Source organism: Streptopelia decaocto, assembly GCF_964273445.1.
Source record: "Streptopelia decaocto genome assembly, chromosome: 2".
Classification (NCBI taxonomy): Eukaryota; Metazoa; Chordata; class Aves; order Columbiformes; family Columbidae; genus Streptopelia; species Streptopelia decaocto.
Genome location: NC_138655.1, coordinates 134,432,088 through 134,456,490, shown reverse-complemented (window position 1 = coordinate 134,456,490; position 24,403 = coordinate 134,432,088). Strand labels below are relative to the sequence as shown.

General features: G+C 39.8%; 1 protein-coding gene across 1 annotated transcript in view; it reads left to right on the top strand.

The window, feature by feature from the left end:
* The first annotated feature begins 7,307 nt into the window (after positions 1 to 7,307).
* The window catches only part of SCIN (scinderin), a 50,605-nt gene continuing 33,509 nt past the window's right edge, over positions 7,308 to 24,403 (top strand). Inside the window, exons 1-3 of the mRNA XM_082046831.1 lie at positions 7,308 to 7,516; positions 11,851 to 12,005; positions 13,545 to 13,706. Of these exons, the coding sequence (XP_081902957.1) occupies positions 7,318 to 7,516; positions 11,851 to 12,005; positions 13,545 to 13,706 (516 nt within the window). The 5' untranslated portion in view covers positions 7,308 to 7,317. The remainder of the gene's footprint in view (positions 7,517 to 11,850; positions 12,006 to 13,544; positions 13,707 to 24,403) is intronic.

The following is a 24,403-nucleotide window of genomic DNA, read 5'->3' as shown; positions in this document are numbered from 1 at the left end:
CCATTAAACATTGTTTTGAGCATTGCATTACACCTTATCATGTTATAGTGATAGCAGTAGGATAATTTTATTACTTTAATAACACAATTACGGTTAGCTAAACATGTGCTATTTAGTTCATATAAGGAAGAAGAATATTAATTTGTTTTAAATAAGTGTCTTTTTTCAAAAAGGTACTAACTGCATCCAATAAGACACATAGGAGAGCTGTGCAGTACTAAACAAAGGAGTGAAGCCTGGGTGAGAAATGTTCTGGGATCCCTCTTTTCATTTGGATAAGACTAGCACCCTCTTTTGCTTCGCTACCAGTCACTGTAACAGTTCAGGAAGTGTTTGGAATATTCTGGCTGAATTATGCACACACCGTGGTGAAGTAAAACAAGCAGAGAGGAGACTGGAGTGGGGGGTTTAGGGAGCTGCAGGGAGAGGCCTTGGAGGAGGTCCGAAAGGCTCCTGTTGCTGCAGGACATCCACACATGCTTCTTTCAATAAAAAGCCAGTTTAGTTTTAGTACCATGGGATTTCCTCAAGTTACAAACCAACAGGCAGCTCATGAAACACACAAAGTCTTTTTTGTAACTGTTGAAAACATAAAGCTTTATAAACATTGAAGTGCTATTTTTCCTTCACAGAGGCCTTTTCTTAGGTGGAAAAATAAAACAAGGAAGTGTCTGTCATGTAGGCTGTACTAAAATTATATTTAGCACAATAAACTTATCTGTAATAGCATGTTCCTCAGCCAGCTCTTTACCTATCTCTTTTACTTTGTAAAGAGAAACAGTTTATTTTCACTTGATTCCCACATAGTTGAATGAGATAGTAGCTAAGTAGTGGTGATATTCCCTCAATTTTCATCTCAAGAGATGCTTAGGAAAACAGCAATCACCTGGCAGCCAGCTGAAAGTCAAAACATGAAGCCATAAACAGATGCATTCCTTTACATGTTTTCCTGAGAGGATAATTGCTTTTGTTGATGGTTATGTACTTTTGAAAATAAATAACAAACAGTGTTACTAGTGAAAATAATTAGAGACAGAGAAAGTCAAAGGATACCAAAGGGTTCGTTCCTTTCCCAACAGTGGAAATTTTCTGGCCTTGTAGAAAAAGCAAGGAAGGAAACAGAATACAATGACTTGGTGTATTTTAAAATAATATATCAATATGCACCCTTCCCTGTGATCATGTGTATGAAAGCTGACTGGCATGCCCTGAGTGAGACAGGAGCCCAAGCACACAGGGGCTATGTAATCACATCATGCTGGCTACCTTGCATTGAGTAAGGAAAATGTTTCTCTTGAATCCAGGAAGAGACAGACAAAACCTTAAATGACTTCCAGATCTGGAATTCCAAGGACACGGTCCATGTGCATAGTGCTGTGTTGTTCTGGCATTGAAAAAAAAAAGAATATGAAATTTGTCAAATGTATTTATTGATGTTATTGATCTGGGAGTTTTTGTGGTTTTGTTTGTTTGTTAGTTTGTTTTCCAGCACCACACAGTTTGTCACGGTTTGGCAGCACTGTAGATCTTGTAAGAGTGGGCATCCCACAGTCTTTTGTGGTGCTGTTCAGGGTTTTATTTTTAAAAGCAGAAATTTAAGAAATGCACTCCAACAAGTCATATAGGAAGGGGGAATGGCTGGGGTAGAGATAATGTTTATGTTTGGCTTCTACACAGATGTAGTCAAGAAGGGTCAGGAGCAGAGCTTGGAAACATGAGACAGGAGAGTGCCAGAGACCTCAGAGCATTGCACCAGGATGGTGGGATGGGATTTACATCAGCAGGATGAACTGGGGATCCAGGGAAAAGAGGTACCTAAAATACTGATTTGGGGGAGAAGCTAAAGGCTGCTTGGTAGCTGTTCAACTGTTTTATTCTGGAAGGACTGAATGCTGTAGTTCTATTTGGGAGCACAAGTAGATACAGTACTATTGACACAGAGGAAATGAGGGGATAAGTACTGCAGACATTAGATTTTTTTTTTTTTTACGGTCAGAGGTTTCATTTATTCTGGGAACTATGCCTAATGCTAGCTAGGATTGAAGGTGTGTAAACAACCTGTGCACTTCACTGTCTCACATCAATTATGCATTTTACCTCAATTATGCATTTTGCCTTGCACTTTATTTTATCTGTTATCTGCACTTTGTCAGTGGACAATCAAATTGGAAGAGGAGTCAGAAGAACAGGGTCTGCAAAGATAATACACTTGTGTCTCTGAGGACATGCCTTCTCTAGAATAATAGGCTCCTTAAAACAAGACATTAAGAAAATGTATTGATTTCCTTAAGATTAATTTTTGCCTTGGAGTCTAGGGCAGAGGGAGTTGCATGATTTGCTAATCAGATTTGAGTTGATATGAAATGTGTGTTCTTCAGACTTTCTAATGAAAAAAAATGTTTCTGATAAGTGGCAAAACCAAACAAAATATTGCTCCATGTCTTTCCTTGTCACTTACATTCATGAAATCAACTTCTTATAGAAATAAATGTTATGTTGACAGTACAACTTTTTATGTCGAGGCACCTCCATGCTTTCAACGCATAGTGCTAACCAGAAAATCGAGAGATCGGGTCCTTTTCCAGTAAGTATGTCTCAGATTCTTGAAACAGGAATCAGTCCCAAGTTTTGGTTTAAAATAGATCTTTCTGTAGACCTCTTAAGCAACATCAAAACCTCATCTTGAACATCCGCTATCAAAAGATAACTATTTTAGAAGCTGCTTCCAGCAGGTCTGCAGGTCTCGTCAGCTTTTTACCAAATTAGTATACTTTCAATATTTCAGAGAAAAGGAAGAAACTTATTTTATAAATCTGGTGACCCTGATGTAGAAAGAAATTTATGGATGCTTTTGTTCTCCTTCAGACAGTTTTGCTTTGGGGTCTGCTAAACTCAATGAGCAGATCCTCACTAAATGCCAGTGATGTCAGGAACTACTCGCTTAATTTGGGAAGGCTGATCAAGGAAACTTGTCTGCCCTCTTCAAACTGAAGCAATGCTGAGAGTATTAATTTTAAAATGCTGTGACAGAACTCAGTGATCTTAGTGTTTTGTGCTGGTATAATTAGACATGGCTAATACATAAAAGCTGACCCACAGTAACAAAATTCATAATTCTTAAATATGTTCTTCTCAGAAAGTTTAGCTTTTCATTAATTGAAGTATAACAATACATTTGCGCTTTAAGAAAACAAGTGGAAGACTTGTTGGAGAGTTATCTATGAACTTAGTGACTGTTGCATATGGTCCAGAAGATGATTGTGTTTCTTCAAATTTCTTGTGATTGGGTAAGCTTCTTTTCCTCAGTTTTACTTGGATGCTTTTAACTTCAGTTACTGCACTGGTGGTAAATGGGAATGTCACAGTTTTCTTGTCCTCTTTTCCAAGTATTCAAAAATAACTTAAACTGTCAGCGAAACCTGTATGCTGCAACGTACAAATAAGAATCTTCAATTATCACTTCTTGACACTCAAAAGATTATTCTGAAATTATAGTCAGATCAAAATTACAGTATTTTCAAATTCAAAATGGATAAATACTACTCATTGGCACTTACAGAATGTCAGTCTATGCAGAAAAATGCTGTAAATACCTCATATGTAGCCCTTTCATTTTTCATGACGCATCTTGTTTCACAATGCAGTGTGCAATTGAATCCCAGCAATACTCTGGAAACTGATAAAAAACAGAAAAAAAGGGTTTGTTGCAATAATCAAAGTTATCAACTTGATATAAAGTAGCCTTGTATTAATTAAACTCTCTGAGTAATAATTACTGGCCAATACCTCTGAATCTTTCTTAATAAATAATGACCTTTCATATTTCTATTTCAAATCAAGATCCACTGATTCACTGAAAACTCGAACTCTTTGCAAAGAGCTGGAGATTTTCCCCATCAAACTTGAGACTGCTACATCTAAACATAAGGAAGCAAACTTAAGGATCAGTGGGATGATTTTGGTGAAAATTACTGAGTCACATATCTGTAGAGAACAGTGTGATTTATTATTATGGTAGACCAAAAGAGCAGGAAAGATGGACAGGCTGATAAATCATTGATGTGAATAATGACAGTATTTCTCTGTTTAGATAGCCAAGGTGGGTAAAACGATGAGTCTGAGAATGTTTTTCTGAATCTTGTCTACTCCGATGATCATGCAATGAAATGCCATGTCATATAAACATATAGGAGACCTTCTGCCTCTTGGAAGATAGGGGATTGCTGAAGGAGTGCTTCAGTCCCCTCTCTCTGACTCTTTGAGATATAATGTACTGTGGTTTGGGATGAATATATCATCAGTATTTCTTGATAAAACTTTTATGCTGCTTATTGAATATTTCAGGAGAAGAATATAAGAAAAATGCAGAGAGCTACAATGTATTTAATAATTAACAATTCACTTCCCACTAGCCCAGTGTCAAAAATGTTCTCCTAGATTCTTTGACTGAAGCCAACATTCAGATTGCTTCCTCTGGATGCCCTTCTTAGGCAGTACTGTTGCTGAAGAATGAATCTGGAGAGTCAGAGCTCCTCAGCTGCTGAGCACATGATGTGTGTGGTGTTAAGGCAGTCTGGAATTCCATTCTAGTGCAATTTCTAGTGAGTGTAATACTTGCAATTTGACTCGGGGCTTCTGAGTCACAAAACCCATGTTGTTTTGTAGTCCTCTCCACTTCAATTACTACAGCAAACAACATGCACAAGCATGTAGAAAGTAATTTTAAATTTTTTTGAATGTACAAATCCTAAGATACTTCTCATTTTTTTTCTCCAAAATTTCATTTTTAATAACTGCACATGACAAAGCTCTTGACTCTTCAAAGTGTTATGAAAATCTGTGTAATATTAACAATACCAGTGCTTATTTTTGCTACAAAAAATTAGATGCAAATGGATCAAGACAAAAGACAACACAACTTTCATAAAATGACAGGCATACATAGCAGCAGTGAGATTGCAAAAGCAAGATTTGCAAACAGATAAAAATTAGTGTTGAAGACTACAAACAAATATCCTGGCACTTATGGTAAAAACTTCAACCCAAGATTTTCTTGGCTGGCAGACAGTAAGTTGTTACATAGTACATAATCCTAGCAAGACAAATTCAGGCATGAAAAAATTCTGTCAGCAGTACTAATATCCTCTGTGCATGAGTAGTGCGACAGACTCTGAGACAGAACAATTAAACTGTTCTTGTGTCTATAACCTCTGTCCTTTGGCGTGTGATACTGGGCACAGTCAATGCTGAACAAATGGCATGAGCATGTCTCTCCTGACAGCAAGGGGGATTACAGCTGAGAGTAGCATTCGATCAGTCGATTTAAAATTTAAAGCTAGAATAAGGAGATGTAAATTTGACTCCACTGGCCTGTGCAATCTGTGCACAAACAATCTCATCTTGGCAAGAGGCAGATCAGGGAGGAGACATGAAGCTGGTTAACACTGGGCTGGTTTCAGCTCACATATGGGCAAAACCCAGCACATTTCCAAAGTGAGTGCAACTCGCCTGCTTCAGAAGAAATAGTAAATCCATACCATTATTGAGAATGTGGTAAGTTCTACGCACACTGACTAAAGCTAACTAACGCAAAAGTATACAAAAAGACATGCAATGAGAAAAACTGCTTGGTGTGAGTGAGTAAAAGTGAAAAGAAGAACAACTGGCATAGATGGAAGGGTAAGTCTCAGAAACCACTTACGCATATTTCAAAACACCTGATACCATATTGAAACTGGAACTGCTGGAATTTTTTGGCTGCTCTTCCAAGTTTTTTTTTTCTTCTTCACATGGTGAACTATCTGGAGAAAAGTATTTTTGGGAGGCATAGTGTTTTATCAAGTAGCCTCAGCCTCACCAAGTCTTCAGCCCTGGCAGAACAAGGGATGAAATCTTGGCTGTCAGCTGTAAAATGTTCAGCTGGACCTTGGACAAAGCAGAGCACCCACAGGTCCCTTTTTTAACAGTGGGGCTAGAGCTTTGGGTGCCTGTACACCTCTGTACACCTCTGTCTGGCAAGTTGATGGCAGGATGCTCACCAAAATGAGAGATGGTAGTAGGTACACATTGTGAAATTGTATCTTTTCCCTCAATAGCTAAATTGTACACCAGACAGCACGAAAAGAAGGCAGGGAAGATACTTAAAAGGATTTCTTAGATGAGGTGCCTTTTTAAACTTTATGCCAGAGAAGATGCTCTCCAGCTGTTCTGTTGCATTTAGTTCTGTGCCTCTCCCTCCTTACTGAGGCAGCCGTGATCCATGCACAGCTGAACATCTGCACTCTGCTTGTATTAAATTGATAAAATAACCCAGTGGGCAAATCATGAGCCTTAAAATTAAGCCAGGACCTAAACTCAACCCTCTCTGAAATGTAACTTTTTGATAAACTGACAGCATGAGCTGTACCTATCTGTATCCTACCCAAATTAGTCTATCTCCTGCCAACATCAGATGAAAGTAGTGATTTGCTATAAATTTTATGTTGTAACAACCTGCTAGGACAAGTAGGAAGTGGGTTTAGCCCTTTTAAAGTTGTTGTTGCACTGTGTTGGAAAAACACCAGTACTATGCTTTCCATTTTCTGAGACCAGGAAATTTAAATAAATTCTGGGCTTCATCTAGAATCTTCAAAAAGATACGAGATTCACCACCCCCAAAAAAACACCAAACAAAAATCCTGGCAACATTGAACAAACAAAATAAAGTTACTGGGTGGACAATGAGAGCTATGCTCTGCCATTCCAATCTGGGGTAAAAAAAGAGCCCAGCAGCAAGTGCAAGCTATAGAAACTGTCTGTATTCTGATACAAGCAGCTTACAAAAACAGGGCGGATGTGATAATTATATAGGCAATATGAGCAGCCCTTTAACACCTGTAGCTACTGGGCCAGGCTGGCTGTTCTTTGCTTTCTTGCCTTTTTTTTTTTCCTCATTTTAGAATAAAGATAAATTCTCAATTTGCAGCAAGGGATGCTGCTTATATATAACACTTCTGCAATGCCTTTGGGCACAGACAGAAAAGCTGTGTCGGGTCTGTTTTGTCGGCGTGCTAAAAACTAATAAGAGTAATAAATACACAAGAACTCGGCCGGCCTGCACCGGGGCCGCCAGGAGGAGCCGGGGCTGAGGTGCATCCCGCTGGCCTGAGGGGACGGGCCGGTCCCCTCACCGGGCTCGGCAGCGGAGCAGCGGCCGCACCCCCGCCCCAGGCGGCTGCCGGGCGGGGCCGGTCCTGCTCCCGCTCCGCCCGCGGGGCCGGGCCGAGCGCTATAAAGGCGGCGCGGGGGAGGCAGCAGTACTGCCTTTCGCTACTCGCCATGGCTCCCGACCGACCCCTGCCGGCTTTCGCCGAGGCTGGGCGGCAGAGCGGGCTGCAGGTGTGGCGCGTAGAGCAACTGGACCTGGTGCTCGTCCCCCCCAGCCTCCACGGCGACTTCTTCGTGGGGGACGCCTACCTGGTGCTGTACACCGTCCTCCGCCCCTCCGGCACCGCCTACCGCCTCCACTACTGGCTCGGTAGGCAGCGGGGGGCTCGGGTGCTGGTGCTGAAGTGTCTTGCGGCTTCGCTGAGCTCCAGGGGATGGGAAACTGAATTTTTCCTCTCTTCAGAAGTGCTGCGTGTGTGCAGCTTCCAAGTTGAGGCGCTTAAATAATATAAGTAGGGCTACGGCCAAGGATCTGGGTGATGCCAAGCCACAGTGCTTCTGATGTGGGAGGACTACAGGGCTCTGGGCATGAGAGAGAGTGGGGTATGATAGAAAGGTGAACATTTGCTTTCTTTGCAATGTTGATTTGGAAGAGTACTGAAGGGTTAAAGTCAAGTCTTGGCTGCACCCAAACAAGATTCACGAGTGAAGTCCTGCCTTTGTTCAGATAAAGAGTTTTCTTGCCTTCATTTCTACTAGGACCCACTTCCATCTCAGCTGTTGTTGCACTGCTTTGTGCCCACGTGTTGCCTTTTTCAGCTAGACTAATTTTGCATTCTGATGATACAGAGATTGGAGGCAAAGGTACCAGTTTTTTTGTAAAACCTCTTCTCTTTAATATCAGTCTGACAGCCTAGTAAACCCCCTCCAAACACCGCAATTGGGCTGATGTCCTTTGCCTTCAACCTTGACTAGCACAGTGTTTACAGCAAAGCGGAGGTCTGACATCAGGATGCATTTTAGGTGACTTCCTCCTCTTCTGGAGATTTCTTGAGACTTCTTTGTCTAGTCACCAAGTCATCCAGCCACAGTGGTTGCTGTGTAGCTGCCTGAAATCTACTACTTTGTTCTTATTTCACCATCCGGTTTGTGTTTGTAGGCAATTATCTCAGTGAGTGCACATAAAGACACGTCAATGTGTATTAACATTAATGTGTTTGAGTTTCTGTGGTTCTCATTGTATTTTTAGATGCATTGAAAAAGAACAGCAGATAAAGCGGTGATTGTTTCTGCATAAATGTTTCAAGCTTGTGTAGTTTTGCATGTGTTACCAGTTATCCAGCTGGCATGTAGGACAGTGTCTGTCTCTGACAAGACTATAATCATAGATGGCAGCATAAATTAATTTCTGACAGATGTTCTTATGCCACAGCACTGCTAGTTAACAGCAGGGTTTGGCTATTGAGAGCTTTGTTGATGAAGTTAGAACTATTTACGTAGCAGCTAAGGTGTAGTAGACACCAGGGAAAGATGCAAAGACTCTTAGTGACTGGAAGTGAAGTCAATACAGTGACTGATATTTGCACTAATTAAAACCTCTCTGCTGTTGGCTAAAGACCTTTAGTTGTACATGCTGATGTATATCTCTTGCTGATGTAGTGATGTCCACATATTGTGAATAGCTTGAGGTAATCTGCGCACACATTGTTCTTAGTCAGCTGACAGGCTGGCAGCGGTGTGGCCAACTACTGGGAAATCTCTTCCTGCTTGCAAGATATTCCAGTAGTGGAGTGGAGACACTTAGACACTGCTGAAAGCTTAATAGCAGCAGGAGACCAGAACTTCATACAGGTGTATGGGCAAGGGCAGTCACACCCAGGGCAAGAATTTGAATCATTCTGGTATTTTTGTTGACTGATTCTCACTGCTTTTATATACACCAAACTTTTTGCTCATGGGAAAAGGCTTTACAACCTGTGGGCCAGGAAGACCTCAGTAGGGTCTTTCTGAAGACTTTGCATAAGCTGTCTTCGAACAGTTACAGTAGTCATTAGCAGTCAGACTTTAGGATGGGAAGAACTCTTGTGAAATTAGATTGGTGGAAGCCCTACAGACTTTAGACTTGGATACTTACCAAGGCCTTACCATTTGTTGACATGTCCCTACTCCTGCCTGTCAACTGTGGCATGTGCAATTGTGTGGGTGCCATATGGTGACTTTGAGTCTGAAAGGATTCTGGCTTCACTAAAAAAGTTCCCAAATTCAGAAAAAAGCAGAATGTCGAATTTCATATTATATAGGGGCAAACTTCCACCTAATACCTTGCTTATACCCAAGGCGTTAGGAGGTCTAGACCATGAGAAGATGTTCTGTGAACTTGATGTGCTGACTGTCTTGTCCTGTGACTGACATCCTAGGGTTAAAGTGATCAAACAGTTTTTCTATTGGCCTGACAGTTCCTATGTGAAAGCTACTGTTTCACCAAATATCTCACATACAGTGAAGTGCTGTCCAGGTTGGATAATTTCTAACAATCTAATTTGGGTGCTGCACTGATGTTGGTATGGCCAAGTAATTGATGTGCATCTGTGTCATAGTAGCTGTATCCATTTTTAACTTTGCTCAGAGATCCTGGCTCAGTTGTCTGGACTGGCACTTGAGGGATGTTGTAGTTGCTAAATTACTAATCCTAAGGGAGCTGTCTCAACTTGAAACTATCACTAGTAGAAACAACATGTATTATGCCAGTATGAGGCTACTTGTGGGAGTAAGACTGGCTATACCCCACTTATTATCTTTAATAAAATTGTGCATGGTGTTTTTTGACTATTTTTTTAATCCTTGTCCCCAGAGATTAAGACCTGTCCATGTGAACCAGGATCTAGTCTGGTAAAATATTTGTTCTTTTCCTTATGTACTCTGGTTTATTTGTAGCTGTTTGTGCCTCAGACCGTAAGATGAATCTGTTTTTCATGCAAGCTTGAATAACCTACACTGGGATTGATATTCACTTGTGTTGTGTGTGGTTTTGTTTTTTTTTTTTTAATGGGGAGTCACTGAGTATTTTATTGCATAGCAGCTGTGAGACTGAGCCTGGTAGTGGTTCTTATCTCTAACACTGTTCCAAACCCAGTTTTCTTTGACCCTGAACCCTGTTGTGTAATTGCAAGTAGTCTAAAGGATCTCTTCCTAAGGGATATGAATAACTCTATTTAAAAAAAGAAAATCTGTACCACCATCTTTAAGGTGGTACCCAGGTCTGAGAAAGTGTCTTGCCACATAGCAAGTTCTTCTGTCTCTGAATGATGAGGAATTTTTTTTTTTTTTTTCAGAGGGTCTTGTGTTACATCCTGCTTTCAGTAATGTTTTTTACCTCTTTGGTCAGGCCTTGTGCTCTTCTCTTCCCTGTGCCTCCGTTATTCTTTGGATCCCTTCCCTGTTTCATCCTCGCTGTTTCTGGAGGCTTCCATTGCACCTGTGTCCTCTCAAAAGCTGTGGTGGTGGCAGTGGTGACACTGCTCCTGAGAGAAGAACCACTGTTTGGTGGACAGAAGGGAGTTGTCTTGGGGCATTTGCTCTGCTGGGCCATGAACAGGGTGCTCACCCTCCCTAAGAGAGGAGCGAGGTCACTGATGCTCTTAGGCATCCCTGTCTCCCCTCTCCCATGCTTTATTCTTTCCTAATACCTTATCAGTGGGTTTTCTGTGACACCAATGACTCGCTACACAATGGGGTGACACCAAGACCTCAGTACACCCTTCCCCCTTCTCCTACAGCCTGTGAAAGGTATATCTGTCTAGAGCTCTGTGGTATTTTTCCACTCAGTCACCTAGAAGCAAGAGAATAGTTAATGTGAGAAGCTGCTCTTGAGAACTGTTACTAGCATGCCCCTCTTACTGAGAAAGAAAAAATACATACAAAACAGAAGACTTTGTCTTTCCTTACTCTTCAAAAGTTCTTGAGAAGCCAGTTGTTTGAGACTTTTGATTCTGCTTGTGCTCTTCTTGAAACAATCAAAACTGCTGAAAATGTTCACCAAAAATTTATGAGCCCATGCTAAGAGTTTTGACTTAATATACAGCCTGCTTTGCAGTGTGATTAGGCCATCAACAGACTAGTTAAGGAGGCCCTTTTGCCACAGTCCTAAGACTAGGCTAATCTCTGAAAGGTACCGAAGTGTGACCTCATGAAGCAAATATCAGAGCCCCAAAGCTGCTTTTCTTTCTGCCCAGCTGTACCAGGCAACTTAATAAGATACCTAAGGAAAATACCATTTGCTTGCATTATAGTGTCAAGAGGACTTTCTTTGAGTTATTTTATCTTTGTGGCTTGGCAAGTTGCTCTTACTGTAAAGAGGTTCACCATCTAATCAGCCTTTGATGGCCTTCCTTGGCCTTTGCAATTCAGCTCAAATTCCAAAAATCATTACTATATACTCTTGTCATGCTAAACTCAATTAAAACGCTCTATTGTTCAAAGAGGCTGAGAGAAGACAAACTTGGCTATTGTTCACGAATGCAGTTCTACAACTTGTTAAGAAATGGTCTGGATGACTGTGCACTTGGTGGTGAACAAGTTTATGATGTAGTGCTTTGTTGCAACATATATATGGGCTGTACAACCTGCTGAAGGCCACGCCTGATGGTCATAGAAACATTTTTTCCAGCAGAATTCAAAGTTACATAATATTTAATCTTATTTCAGGGAAAGAATGTACCCAGGACGAAAGCACCGCTGCAGCTATTTTCACTGTTCAAATGGATGACTATTTAGGAGGGAAGCCTGTGCAGAGTAGAGAAATCCAAGGATATGAGTCTACTGAGTTTGTGAGCTATTTCAAAGGAGGAATTAAATACAAGGTAAAGAGCCAGCGGTCAGAATATATTCTGAAACATTGTCCTCCAAGTAAAAAAATCTTTTTTTTTTTTCATCTGTTATGGTAAGTTTAAAATCTTTGTCTTAATGTTCAGTGGTTTTAGATCTATCTATCCTGAACTATAGGAGTCCCAGTACTTGTACAGAAGGCAGCAGCTTGTTTACCTGTGTCTCTTCTGATAACTGAAAACCGGTTCCAGTGTTTTATTCTTTCCTATGCCCCAAAAATCAAGCTGTCCTGAGATTTCATACTTACATGTCTAAGGGTGCTCACAGTAGGGACTCTGTGGTTTGGAGGCAGTACATGTCACAGAAACCATTTCTGTATTGTAGACTGAATCATTTTGTTCAAATGCAGAACCCAATGTGCTTGAGTGGTTAAAAACATGAGCAGACTGGAAAAGACAAAAACCTCACTTTAGTCTAAAAATGGTGCTTTCACACAGTCCTACTGCTGTTCTTTAATTTGAAGTAGGTAAAAACAAACTTCCAAATACTTTTCATGAAAAAATTATGTTTTAAAAAGCTGTGCTGTCAGCTGCTTTGTGTCACTTCCAGAAGCAGACTCTTTGGAAGGGATTTTTCTGAGACATCTGTGCTTTTTAAGAAGAAAGTAATGTATCGCCTGAGAATCTCCCTGTAACAGGAGCTCTGGGAGCCATTCATCAGTCAGCCTTTTTCACATTATGGAGGCTTGTAACTTGTCAGAGTCTACACAACCAATTTGAAGCTTTTAACTCTGCTCACGTAAGAGAGCTTGATAGTGACCTGCCAACTCTTTTTCCTTCGTAATTTCAAGATACATTTTCTATTTCAACCCAAGATCTGGGTCTCCTGGAGGTGTGCAGAATGCTGCCTCAGAGGCAAATGGCCAAGTTAGTTTACATGAACAAATTTGGCTTAAACTTACACTTTATAGATTGCAAAATCAATAGTTTGGTCTCGCTTTCCCCAGTTTGATGCTCTTTGCTAGATTGCCTCCTAAGCTGCAAATATTCCTTTCAGAAAATTACAGAGCTGCTGTGGAATTACTCCTTCCTGTACACATAACTATGCACTAAAACCTCCCAAACCTCTGAATTTAAAGAAGTTGTGAAAACTTGTACAGGAGCTCCATATTCCTCTGCTTTCTATCAGTCCTTACTTGATGACCTACTGATTTTTGTCCTAACGCTGCGGCTCAGCATTACCTTATCCTCTGGATGATGCAGGAAAGTACAGTAAATCCTGTGCTTTCCCTTTTCCCATTCATCTGAAAACCCTTTGAAGCCAAGTGACATCTCCATTGTCAGAGGCTCACAACTGAGAGTTCAGTAGCAGCAGTGTTCCCCAAGTTGGCCTGGTCTGTGTTCAGCACTATTAAACAGTATATTATTTTGGCTCACGTCTCACTGCATAAGCTGTTGTGATTTTTTTTTTTTTAAATATTTTTTCCTCTGCTAGCTCCTCAGCTGTAGTAAGAGGGTAAATTTGCAGAAATTAAATGGAAATAAAGCTTGCTGCTTTGTTTTTGTTTCATTCAGGCAGGTGGTGTTGCATCTGGATTTAATCATGTTGTTACTAATGATCTGAGTGCTAAGAGGCTTCTGCATATCAAGGGCCGGAGAGTTGTAAGAGCCACAGAAGTTCCCCTGGCTTGGACCAGCTTCAATAGAGGAGATTGTTTCATTATTGACCTCGGAACTGTAAGTCTTTCTTAGAGTTAAACACACTGCAAAGTAGAGATGCAGCATCCCTTTTAAGGTCTGAATCATATGCTAAAATGCACAACTGATTTTGTCATTTGCACAAACTGACAGAAAGAATCTGTTTTAGAAACTCAGTTCTATCATTTTGACCCCACTTCGAAGGGTCAAAATTGCCCTAAATGTTTTCTGAAGTATGCACAGATTATCCTTCTGGAAATGGTTCTCTTTCCCACTCAAGATATTGAGATTTTTTACTACTGATGTTTGAACAGTAAGCTGTTCATGGTTAATTGTGTCCAACCTTGACACTATCTGCCAGCTGAATGGGGTCAGCGCTGAGGTTCAGAGCAGAACACAGGTTGGACCTTTCTCTTAAGAGCATTTCTTCATAAAACTTTGATTGTGACAATTCACTCTAAAGAAATAGATGCAGAAGAAGTTGTCATAATAAACTTGTCATACAATGAGTTATAAAACTACTTTTGAGTATTTCAAGCGATCACTTGAGAAGCAATCCCATACTTCAAGGCTTCCTGCTGAAAGCAAGTAGAGGGACAGACTTAGCACAGATGCATCTGGGCAGATAAGATAATTTTGCTTGCATCAGATGGCTTAAAGTATAGTATTGTCACCTTAGTATCAAAAAGTCTTAAAATGAATTCTAAAAGTGGCAGCTGGGATGTAGTCCACACCAGTTAGATGCTAGTTAGCAGTTTGAAATTATTCTGCTGCCTGATATGCTTGCACATAAAATTAAGAGCATATGAAAGAAAACAGTTTATCAGCAAGGCAGCAACTGTAGTTGATCTTAACTGTGTTCTTCATAAGGAAGTGGTCAGCTTCTTCACCAAAATTTCAGAGAAGAGTTCCCTGTTCTGTTTAAAAGAGGAGCTACTCTGAACTCATGTTATAGGTTTGGCTGTTTCTTCTGAAAAGCATCCCCTGGTGTGGTAATATCAAGTGTCTGTGTTGATTATGCCTATTAGCATTTTATCATGCTTAGCAGCCTTCAGACAGAACATCAACCAGTGTTTTCTGAACTTAATCCCACTCCTCTTATGGCGTGGTGGTCTAATCATCTGAAACTGCCAAGTGATCAGTATCCAAACATCTCTCTCTGTCACTTTGTATTTAGGATGCACAGAAGACTCAAATCATCACTCAGATAATCTGTTCTCTTTCAGAGTTAACCCATGGGAGGTGGGAAAGCTGGAACTAAACACTGATAGAAAGCACTGCTTTTGCTGTCAGGTTGTCACACGGCCTGAGTTTTCTGTTTTGGAGTTAATTTCCCATGGACACCCAGTAGAACTGGATGTACTCCATTAATTTTACTTGTACTGACCCTTACTGTGCTGCAGTTACCCAGTTCACCTAAAATTCTTACTTGGGTCACACTGCAGACATGACAATGACACCAATGAAACACATTTCGGTGGATAGTGGTGCTATGTGTATAGTTTGGGCTTCATCCCTTTTGATGACATTTGTTGAGAGGAGAGCTCTGTCACTAAGCAATTGAAATGTAATACTACTTTAGAGTCTTGGTTTCTAACACTGACCACACATTGTGAGCCTTTTTTTGGTATGAAATCACTGTGGTTTCTGATTTCCTGTTTGACAAGATGGAGGTCAAGCAGCAATGCAACCTTGTGCCTTTGTAAGAAGATGTGCACAACATCTAGATCTCTTCTTTACCATGCTATAGGAAATGTCAGTTGAATCACATGACCAATAAGAGTTCTTGGTCTTCTCATATCAGTGGTATACAAGGGATGGGTTTTCTTGGATGTATTAACAATTAAGGAAAAAAGTGTTTCAGCATCCAGACATTTGTAGTCATTTCATCAGAGGTTATGTAAACCACACCTTTCTTTTGGGAAATGAAAAGGCAATGTGTGACATCCTTCAAGATGTAGATAAGTCTAGTGAAGTGCCTATAGAGAAGCAAGAGTGCTAGAAAACAGTCATGGTGGAAATCTTGAGCAAGTTTTACAAGAAATATATTTCAAGCTGAAATAAGATTGACAGATTGACATTATCCATGACTAGAGGTCCACTGTAAATATGCGAGTCTTTACAGAAGCTCCTAATTGAATGTAGGGGTACTTAAAAAAAAAAAAAAAAATCTCAAGTAGATTCCTTGATAATTGAAACGAAATGAATCATAAATAGGGTTGCCTTGAGTTTTGGGATTCATTGCAGGGCACTGCTAAGTCATTGTCTGAAAATAATGGGCAGTAATTGAATAAAAACATGAGCTTATGGTCTGTGCTTTTTAAATTTTTGTAGCATGTCAAATAAGATGAATTTCCAAGGCTTACTTTCCTCAGTCTCTTAGCTAACTAGAAGGATCGTCTCCATGTCACTGCAAAACTGCTTGTCCTGTTACATTTCATCAAGCCATTTATCTAACATAATGAACAATCATTGCAGTTTTCCCACTGAGCTCAATTACAGCAGTATTTTAAACCTGTGGTTTGAACAGATAAAGAAAATTCAGAACAGCAATAATTATGAGGAATAAATCATTGAAGTCACAAAGGTTTCCCTCCTGGTGATAATGCCGTAAGTTGAAAGTGTTGCTGTGCATTTCCAGTTAGGTTCACACATTTACAGTTCACGTTCTGATGGTTACCTTATACCTAGATATGTTACTAAACCACATTTACAGCACTTCAAACATCCTCCTCGGGTCGTACTTTGCCTCCTTTGACCTCTCTAGACTGGAACAGCAAATAGCTGCAGATGGTAGAGAGAACTCTGTCTTTGATATGAAGGCAGTCATTAGCTGTGGGTAATTGGCGAAGACCTTTTATTCAAACAATCTTCTGTAAGACCATGACATAAGTGCTGTGATCAACAGACTGATGTTCCAATGCAGTGAGTGGTCCAGGAGGATGCCCGACCCAGATTTATGATTTTTTTTTTTTTTTAAACAAGAGATCTCCATGACACCTCCTTTATGATTCTGGGGATCTCCCTGTGAGGAAGCCTTCAGGACAGGGAAGGCAAGTGCAAGACATTTGCTGAAAATGCTTTGTGCAGGCCTGGAGTAAAGCACACCTTACCTTCTCAGGTACTGTCCTGACATAGCTGTGCTCGAGCCCTCTCAGAAGCCATGGTGGTCTACCACACTTCCCATCCCATCCTTTTGGCTGGAGAGTGCTGAGCTCTTCTTGATGTCTCACCTGAGAGGCACCAGGACAGGTCTGGCAGTTCTTGGTGGCCATAAACTGTCTGGCCTTGCTCTGTGCTGTCCCCTTTATCTCCAGATGCAGGTCTCCCTGCATCACCCCATCCTTCAGCAAACTCCCCTTAGCCACATCCCTCTTTCTTCCTCCATCACCAAGACAAATTCTCAAAACAGTAAGGAGCATGAGAGGGCATGGAAAATGACAATTGAAGGAAAAACATTAATCATTGTGCCATTCACTGAAGAGCATACACAGTGTTTCCCAGGCTATTTTAGTATTATCTGGATGCATATGTTAATGCAGCTTATACATGGGTATTTCTGGTAAGATGTGCTAAAGACTTTAATATCTTTCTGTCAATTTTCTTAGTGATTCGTTTAAAGTGGGAAAGAAACATCAGTGTTGTGAAATTCAGCCTACATACATTGGTGTACACTGATGTGCAAAATGTGAAGGTTTGAGGTTGAGATATGTTGATAATTTGGGTAGCTATCAAAGCGTGAAGCAGAAATAATGGGAGCAGCAATACAGCAAAAAAACCAACATGAAATAATCAGCTGATTTTATTGAAAGCTTCTCAACTCAGCCTTCATGCAGCAGAGCTTCCCAAACTGTCTAAAGTTGTATCCTGACTGACTAGCAAAAATATTCTATATGCATTTGTTTAGATAGAGCTTAGTATCAATAAAATGTAAGAGCTGGTTCTCTCTGGCTGACTTGCCTCTGGATGGCAGGCAGCAGTGGCGCTATAAGCCAAGTGATGGTAGAGCACAGGGAGAGGGCTGCATACTCCTTGGCCTCCTGGAAGAAATTAGGAGACAGTTAATAAAATAAGGATGTGGGATGTGTGATATGTACCAAACAGTTCTGAGCTTGGGCCTGATTGAGGCTGGAAAGTTTTGTCAGTACAATCAACGTTCTGCTGAGGAAATGTTACCGTTCTTCCCAAAGAAGAATGCAGATGGTGAGGTGATAACTGTATCAAGTTAAGTGAAGACTTATGGTAAAAGGCACTTAGTTGTCCAGCTTTCCCATTCCTATAGTGATGCTTATAAACTGATTTATAAACAGCCAAGAGGTTGCTGGTTTGCAATTTAAGAGCCTGCTGTGTGCTTATTATAAAAACAACTTGTGCCATCCAACAATCAATGTATGTACTTCTTAAGGGCTCCATGAATCACAAGTGCGAATTATGATGTTAGAACCCAAAAGTATGAGACTGAATAAAGTTGCTGTGATTATGTATTTGTCAGTATGCTCCTACTTGAACTCCTGACATAATAGATATGTCAAAAGGAAAAAGACTGCTGTCTTGCACAAAGATGCAAGGAAAAAATATATAATGCAAAAAGGCTGGCTTTGTAATGACAGTATCTTATCATAAAAACTGTTAACTTTCTATAGATTAAATTATATTTTCAAAAGTTAATTAACTTCTGCTTTTTAACAGTAAAGGACCAAGAGGACAGATACTTGCTTTGTGATTCTGACTATGGGCTATGATTCAGCATCACATTGTAACCTTGAGCATAGTTGTAGTTTTACTTGCTTCTATAATCTCCCTGCCTCTCGCCTGCACTATCTCTAAGTGGCTTTGCTTCTCTTCCTTTAGAGAAACCATGATCAGCATATTAATCGCTGTAATAAAGCTACTGTTTGGGTATAAACAGGACTGGAAGAGCAGATTCTTGCATTTTGGGAGTTCATCGCTGTAAGTTTCTCCTTCTAGTTGCTTTCCCTGGCACTGACAACCAACTAGTCATGTCCCTTTTCTGTGTTTTTCATTCACATGTTTCTCCTACAACTAACTTCTTCCCCAGTTTGCCCCAGCTCTGGGTTAAATTATTGCTCATGCTGTAGCAGGGAGTTGACAAACAAGTAGCAGAGCTTGAACTAAACTGCTTTAGTTCTTTATCAACTTTATGGACTTGTTAACAACTTAAAAATGTGGTTATATCTATGCACAGTGTATCTTAGTAAGAAAGCATCTCATTTTTCTGTGAATCTATGAACCAATTGTATTTACAGGTCCAGTAGTGTGAACTCCAGTATTCTGGAAACTGTTATAGTCCCAAAGTCATCAAATGGAGAAAAATAAATATTAAGCCTTTTTTTCACCCACTTCAGAGTATGTAGCTTTCCTTGATACTCTATGGACTGGAAAGCTTCCCCTCAGCCCACTCATCTGCAGAAAAGTGGCTGAAACAGAGACCATCCTTAAAGCTTCAGAAGGACAGGACATACACCTATTCTCAAGGATTCAGTTAGGTTACTTTTCTCCCTGATGCTGTAGGACATCCAGATGTTTTGTTGCTTGAGTTGCTATTACTTAGAATGAATATCTTGATACAACAGCCTTTAATCCACGGTGGTATAGCAACAGCTGTTCCCACAATATACTAGCAAAACAGGTGTGAGGGGGGAAAAGTAATGTAGTAAGTGTATGATTCTGGTACATATGACTCATTTTACTCTGTCAGTTTGTTCCAGTTGAATCAAATAGGAGACTCCAAGACTGATTACAATGACACCATTATAATCATACCAGGGCCAGGCTCGTGGTGGCCTCAGCAGAATTCTGCCTGAGTGAATTCAGAGTTTGTTTTGGATTATCAAAACACTGCAACTTTCAATGGTTCACTGTATTACAGTTTTATTAAATGTAAAAGGCAATTTGAATATGTGAAGTGATTTTTTTTAAATTTTCTATCCCTATATCAAGAATTCAGCTGTCAAGACAATAAAAGCATTGAATAATTTAAGGAGAAAAATGTTTCCAGAAGCCTATATTAAGCTTGTTCAAGCCAAACATTCTTCTCACTATGTATGTCAGTTCCTAAAAAACTGAATGTCAGTGGACTATCAAAGTGCTGTATTGGAGTCACTTTTATTCAGTTTTACTGTTTGCTTATTTTGGACTTTATTTTCTTGATTTAGCACTCTTCTTTTAAGGAAAAAAAAAAACAACAAAACAAACAAACTCCACACTCTTTAGGGCTTTCCATTTAGTTTCCAATTAGTTTCCATTTAGTTTTGGTGTTTGAATTATAGACATCAGGGTAATGTGCCGTTGTTTTACAAATACCTCTATGGAGAACTGAAGGTACTCAAAGGACTTCTGTTGTTTGCAGTTAATGTAAAAGATTTTTCAGTGTCTATTTGTATTTTCTATTGGTGTTTTCCTTTAAATCTCTTAACATTAAGAGATGAGACTTTAACAAATAACAGTTTCAGCTAAAATTAACTCTTGCCTTATCAGAACATCTGTTTATTAATGACCATGAAGAGAATGGAGTCTCAGATGAGTGCATGCCAATTACCTTGAAAAAAAAAAAAACCACAGGACCTAGGATACGTATAAAAGCTTTGCCAATATTTAGCACATGTTCAATCTGTCCCTAGCTTTGCAAGTTGTTGTTTTTTTCTCCTTCCTTTGAGAAGTGGTATCGTCAGCTCACTCACACATGTGTATTAGGAGCACAAGCTCCTTTGGGTGTTCCTGCACCGCAGCTCCTCCTGACCCACCTTTCTTTACAAGCCTTGTTGGCCTTTCTTCTACCTGCTCACTGTGAAACCACTGCAGTGGCTTTCTGTGATGTGTTTTTTTTTTGCCCAGGCTCTAATCAGATTCTGCCTAACAAACAGAAGCAGCTAAGCCAAAGAGAAGAAAGGAATTAAGGCAGTAATAACTTTACAAACCTTCTCTTGCTTTTAGCTCTTTTGTGTGAGTTGTGAGAGTAGAAAGAACGTGTTATGGTGTTTCCCATGAGTGAGAAGGTTTAGCTGAAGGTCTTTTTGCTCTAAGCCCCTGTGTTTCACAGCCATGCCTCAGTACCTAACGTTGTGGTTTAGAGGAGCAGAGGACAACATCCAAACTGACATACATTAAGTCAGCATAAGCTGTGTCATGTTGACATGACACCATCCACACTATAGATTTAGTGGACTCTTAACCAAGAGTGGTAATTTTTTTAATTGAGGTGCAATTACAGTCTGGGAGCATGTTCTGGTGTAGGTACAGGCAAAGGTGAGCACATCTAGGGTGCATCAGGGCCTGCCAACAAAGAATATAGGCACAGCAGCTTGTGATAATTGGCTTAAAGTCTTTCCTTAACGAAAGCTTAAACTTTTAGTTTTATATCTTAAGATTACTGAGACTTAATCTCTTAAACACTTCTTTATTTTCTACCAAAATTGAAGTTTTGCAACAAATTTGCTTCAAATAGGGTTTTGAAACCTCTTTAATTCGTTTAGCTTTTTAATGTCTCTTTATATAAGAGAATGCAAATCAGCAGTTACAGTATGGGCTTGGAAATTAATAGGTACTTCAGCAAAGACATAGGATTAAAACACTAATGTTAAAGACATGTTTAACTAGAACAAAATTGTGAGCTCTTCACTGATGTAAGCTTCTTGGTCTTGTGTTTTTAGTCCTGGCTAAAATTGACAGGAAAAACACCAGGACACTGAGTATATTTTCATTTGCCTCCAAACTGAGCAGGCTGCCAGTTTAATACAGAGGTGGCTGTGTGCTAGAAAGGGAAATTTGTTTTTATGTCACATCTGAAATAAGCACTTTTTTTTTTTTTTTCCTTCTCTTGCTCTATGTGCCATTTGGGGCTGGAGGAGGAATGCAGGAGGTTTGTGTTCAGTGGCAAACAATGATAGGACTAGGGGTAATGGGATCAAGCTGGAACACAAGAGGTTCCACTTAAATTTGAGAAAAAACTTCTTCTCAGTGAGGGTGACAGAGCACTGGAACAGGCTGCCCAGGGAGGTTGTGGAGTCTCCTTCTCTGGAGACATTCAAAACCCACCTGGACATGTTCCTGCGCGAACTCACCTAGGCGTTCCTGCTCCAGCAGGGGGATTGGACTAGATGATCTCTTGAGGTCCCTTCCAATCCCAAACATACTGTGATACTGTGTCCATAATCCCTCTCTATACAGGGAAAAGTGGCAAGGTACTAGAATTACACAAGCCATACATAATCATCCTGCCACAGACTATAGTGTTGGGTCATTTTTAATGTGCTGTAGAAATCTCATGTGACTTGCTCAAGGTCACTCTGCAAGCCAAAAGTTATCAGGAATAAAAGCAGTGAATCCTGCTGCTCTGTAACTAGAAGGCCAAATCGCATCCCCCAGAATGTGCAGATGAGGGAAGACCTCGCTATGACTGCAGTGTGTGTGGCACAGACTCGATTTCCCTTCCCCATCTCCCTCAGAAATTCCAGGGTGGTCACTGTGATTATCTGTGATAACATTTTCTCACTCTCGGCTGCTAACTGTTCCACTGTGATTCAACAAGTATATTGATATCAACAACAACTGATACCAGGTAGCAGAATAGCTCTCTTCCCTGGTCTGTCACACTCTGTTAAATAAATTAGAAAATAAACAAATACTGCTAGTACAAACATTCTGAAAATAAACTGGGTTTGGCACAGGAATTACTGGTGAATGAAGTTCCTATTTTTATTTTTTTTTTATTTTGAGGGGAGTGAACACTGAAGTCTATTTTCATTTTAATGGAAACATTTTTGTCAGTCTGCCAATTCAAAATAAGGTTAGCAAAACAAGCCTAAAAATAGTGAAGATGTAGTACAGCTAAGAAATTGTGAAAGCACTGAGTGAGCAAAAGCTAAATACCATATTATGGCCTGAACTGAGCACTTTATAAATGTCTAAAAATAAATAGATGAAAAATACAACTCAAAAGCTCAGTGGTCTGTTAGACACAGATAACTAGCTGACTCTATTTCAGGTAAATCCAGATTTAAATTATTAGCCTTGTCCAGAAGTGGCTTTAATTTCTAAAATATCTTTTTCTGGTTTTTAAGTGTTAAAAACCTAATCTGTCTGGAGATTGAAATGGTTAAGTTCTATCAGTAAGACAAACTTGTAAATATCCAGCTGAACTTCTACCATGAGGCCTCAAAATTGAGATACATTTTAAAATCATTCAGAAGGTGATTTTACTTCAGATGAGAAAATTAACTAAATCTGAGCTACTGAAGGGTTGTGGCACTGAATGCTCAAGATATTTCTTTAGTGCTCATAGTAAATACAGTTAAAGATACACTTTGGGACACTTTCATGACTTCTGGCTGCTCGCTTCCTTCTATTAATATACACAGTACATGAAGTTTAGCTTTCAGGGTTTTAATAAAGAAAGCTGTATTTATTCTCTAGTGCTGAAAATAATCTTGTTTCTCTAGCTTTTAAATTGACCATTTTTTCAAATAACCCAGGAAGATGTAACTTATAGGATTGGTATGGCTCATCCATGTGAAGTCTAGATCAAGGATGTTTTCCAACACTGCTTGTTGATTCAGGTTTTTCATTTGGCAGTGGAAAACCTTACCACACAAGGTTTCTCAAGGTTAAAGCTAACAAAATTGCACACACATTTATTTTAGTTTAGAAAGAAGTATTTAAGCCACATTGTTTTGTGGGAATGTTTCTGTAGTTTAGGAAGGTGGACTCCACAAGGAAAATAATGAAGTCTGCAAATCAAAAAATCTGAAATCTGTTACTGTAGATTTTTAAAGGTCTTTCTCCTTTCTCAGGCTGATTTGAAGCCCAGAGCCAGTGGGCAGTAGGAGAGCTCAGTTTAGTCACTTGCTTACTGAAGGCAAAGTGGGAGAATACACTGAATGCAGAGTAGCCAGGACACGCTGTGCAGTTGGACCTTCAGGAGATGCGAAGAATATGTGACTTTATTATATGAGAAGTAAAGGTCTTTGCAGTGACAATTTAAGTCTCACAGTATCCTTTTGGTTAGCATAGTAAATACTGTTCATTTTGTAGATGAGAATACTTGTCTGAGGTTGTATGGCAAGTTACCAAAAAAAAAAACCAAAACCAAAACAAAACAAGAAAAGGCTGACATGGACAACTGAAACTGAACTTTTAATCTTTCTGAATGAGTAATCTCTATGAATTGCAGCATATAAACTGAGATAAGGCATTAGCTGCCTAACCTCTTCAGCTAATTCTCTATATATGGCGTCTTCACCTTCCTTATTGCTTCTGTAGACTGTGGGAAATAAAGACTTCCTATCTATTGCTGCTGTATTTCTAGTGACTCTTGTTTTCTCACACAATTTCAAATAAGCTCAATTAGTAGGGGGTAGGCTAAGATGAGAATGAGTAAGTTTGAGTGCTGAAATTCTCAGAAACTAAAGGAGCCTGTGTTTGGGAAGTCTTCCAAAAATTTTGGGAGATGGCTAGAAGCCGTGAATGCATGGCTGTAATAACTGTATTAAAAAATCAGCTCAAATTGCAGTGTTTGACTTTCTGCACACTCAAAGCACTCTTTCATTAATTCTTCAGAAAGTTCTCTTTCCTCAAGTATGAACACTTTTTTTTTTTTTTTTTTCTTTCCGTTTTTCCGTTTTTTTTTTTCCGTTTTTTTTTCGGTTCAGACCCGAAGCCAAGTATGTCTCCAGATTCCGGATACTTAGTAAACTCATAGTATTTTAACCAGAACTTGA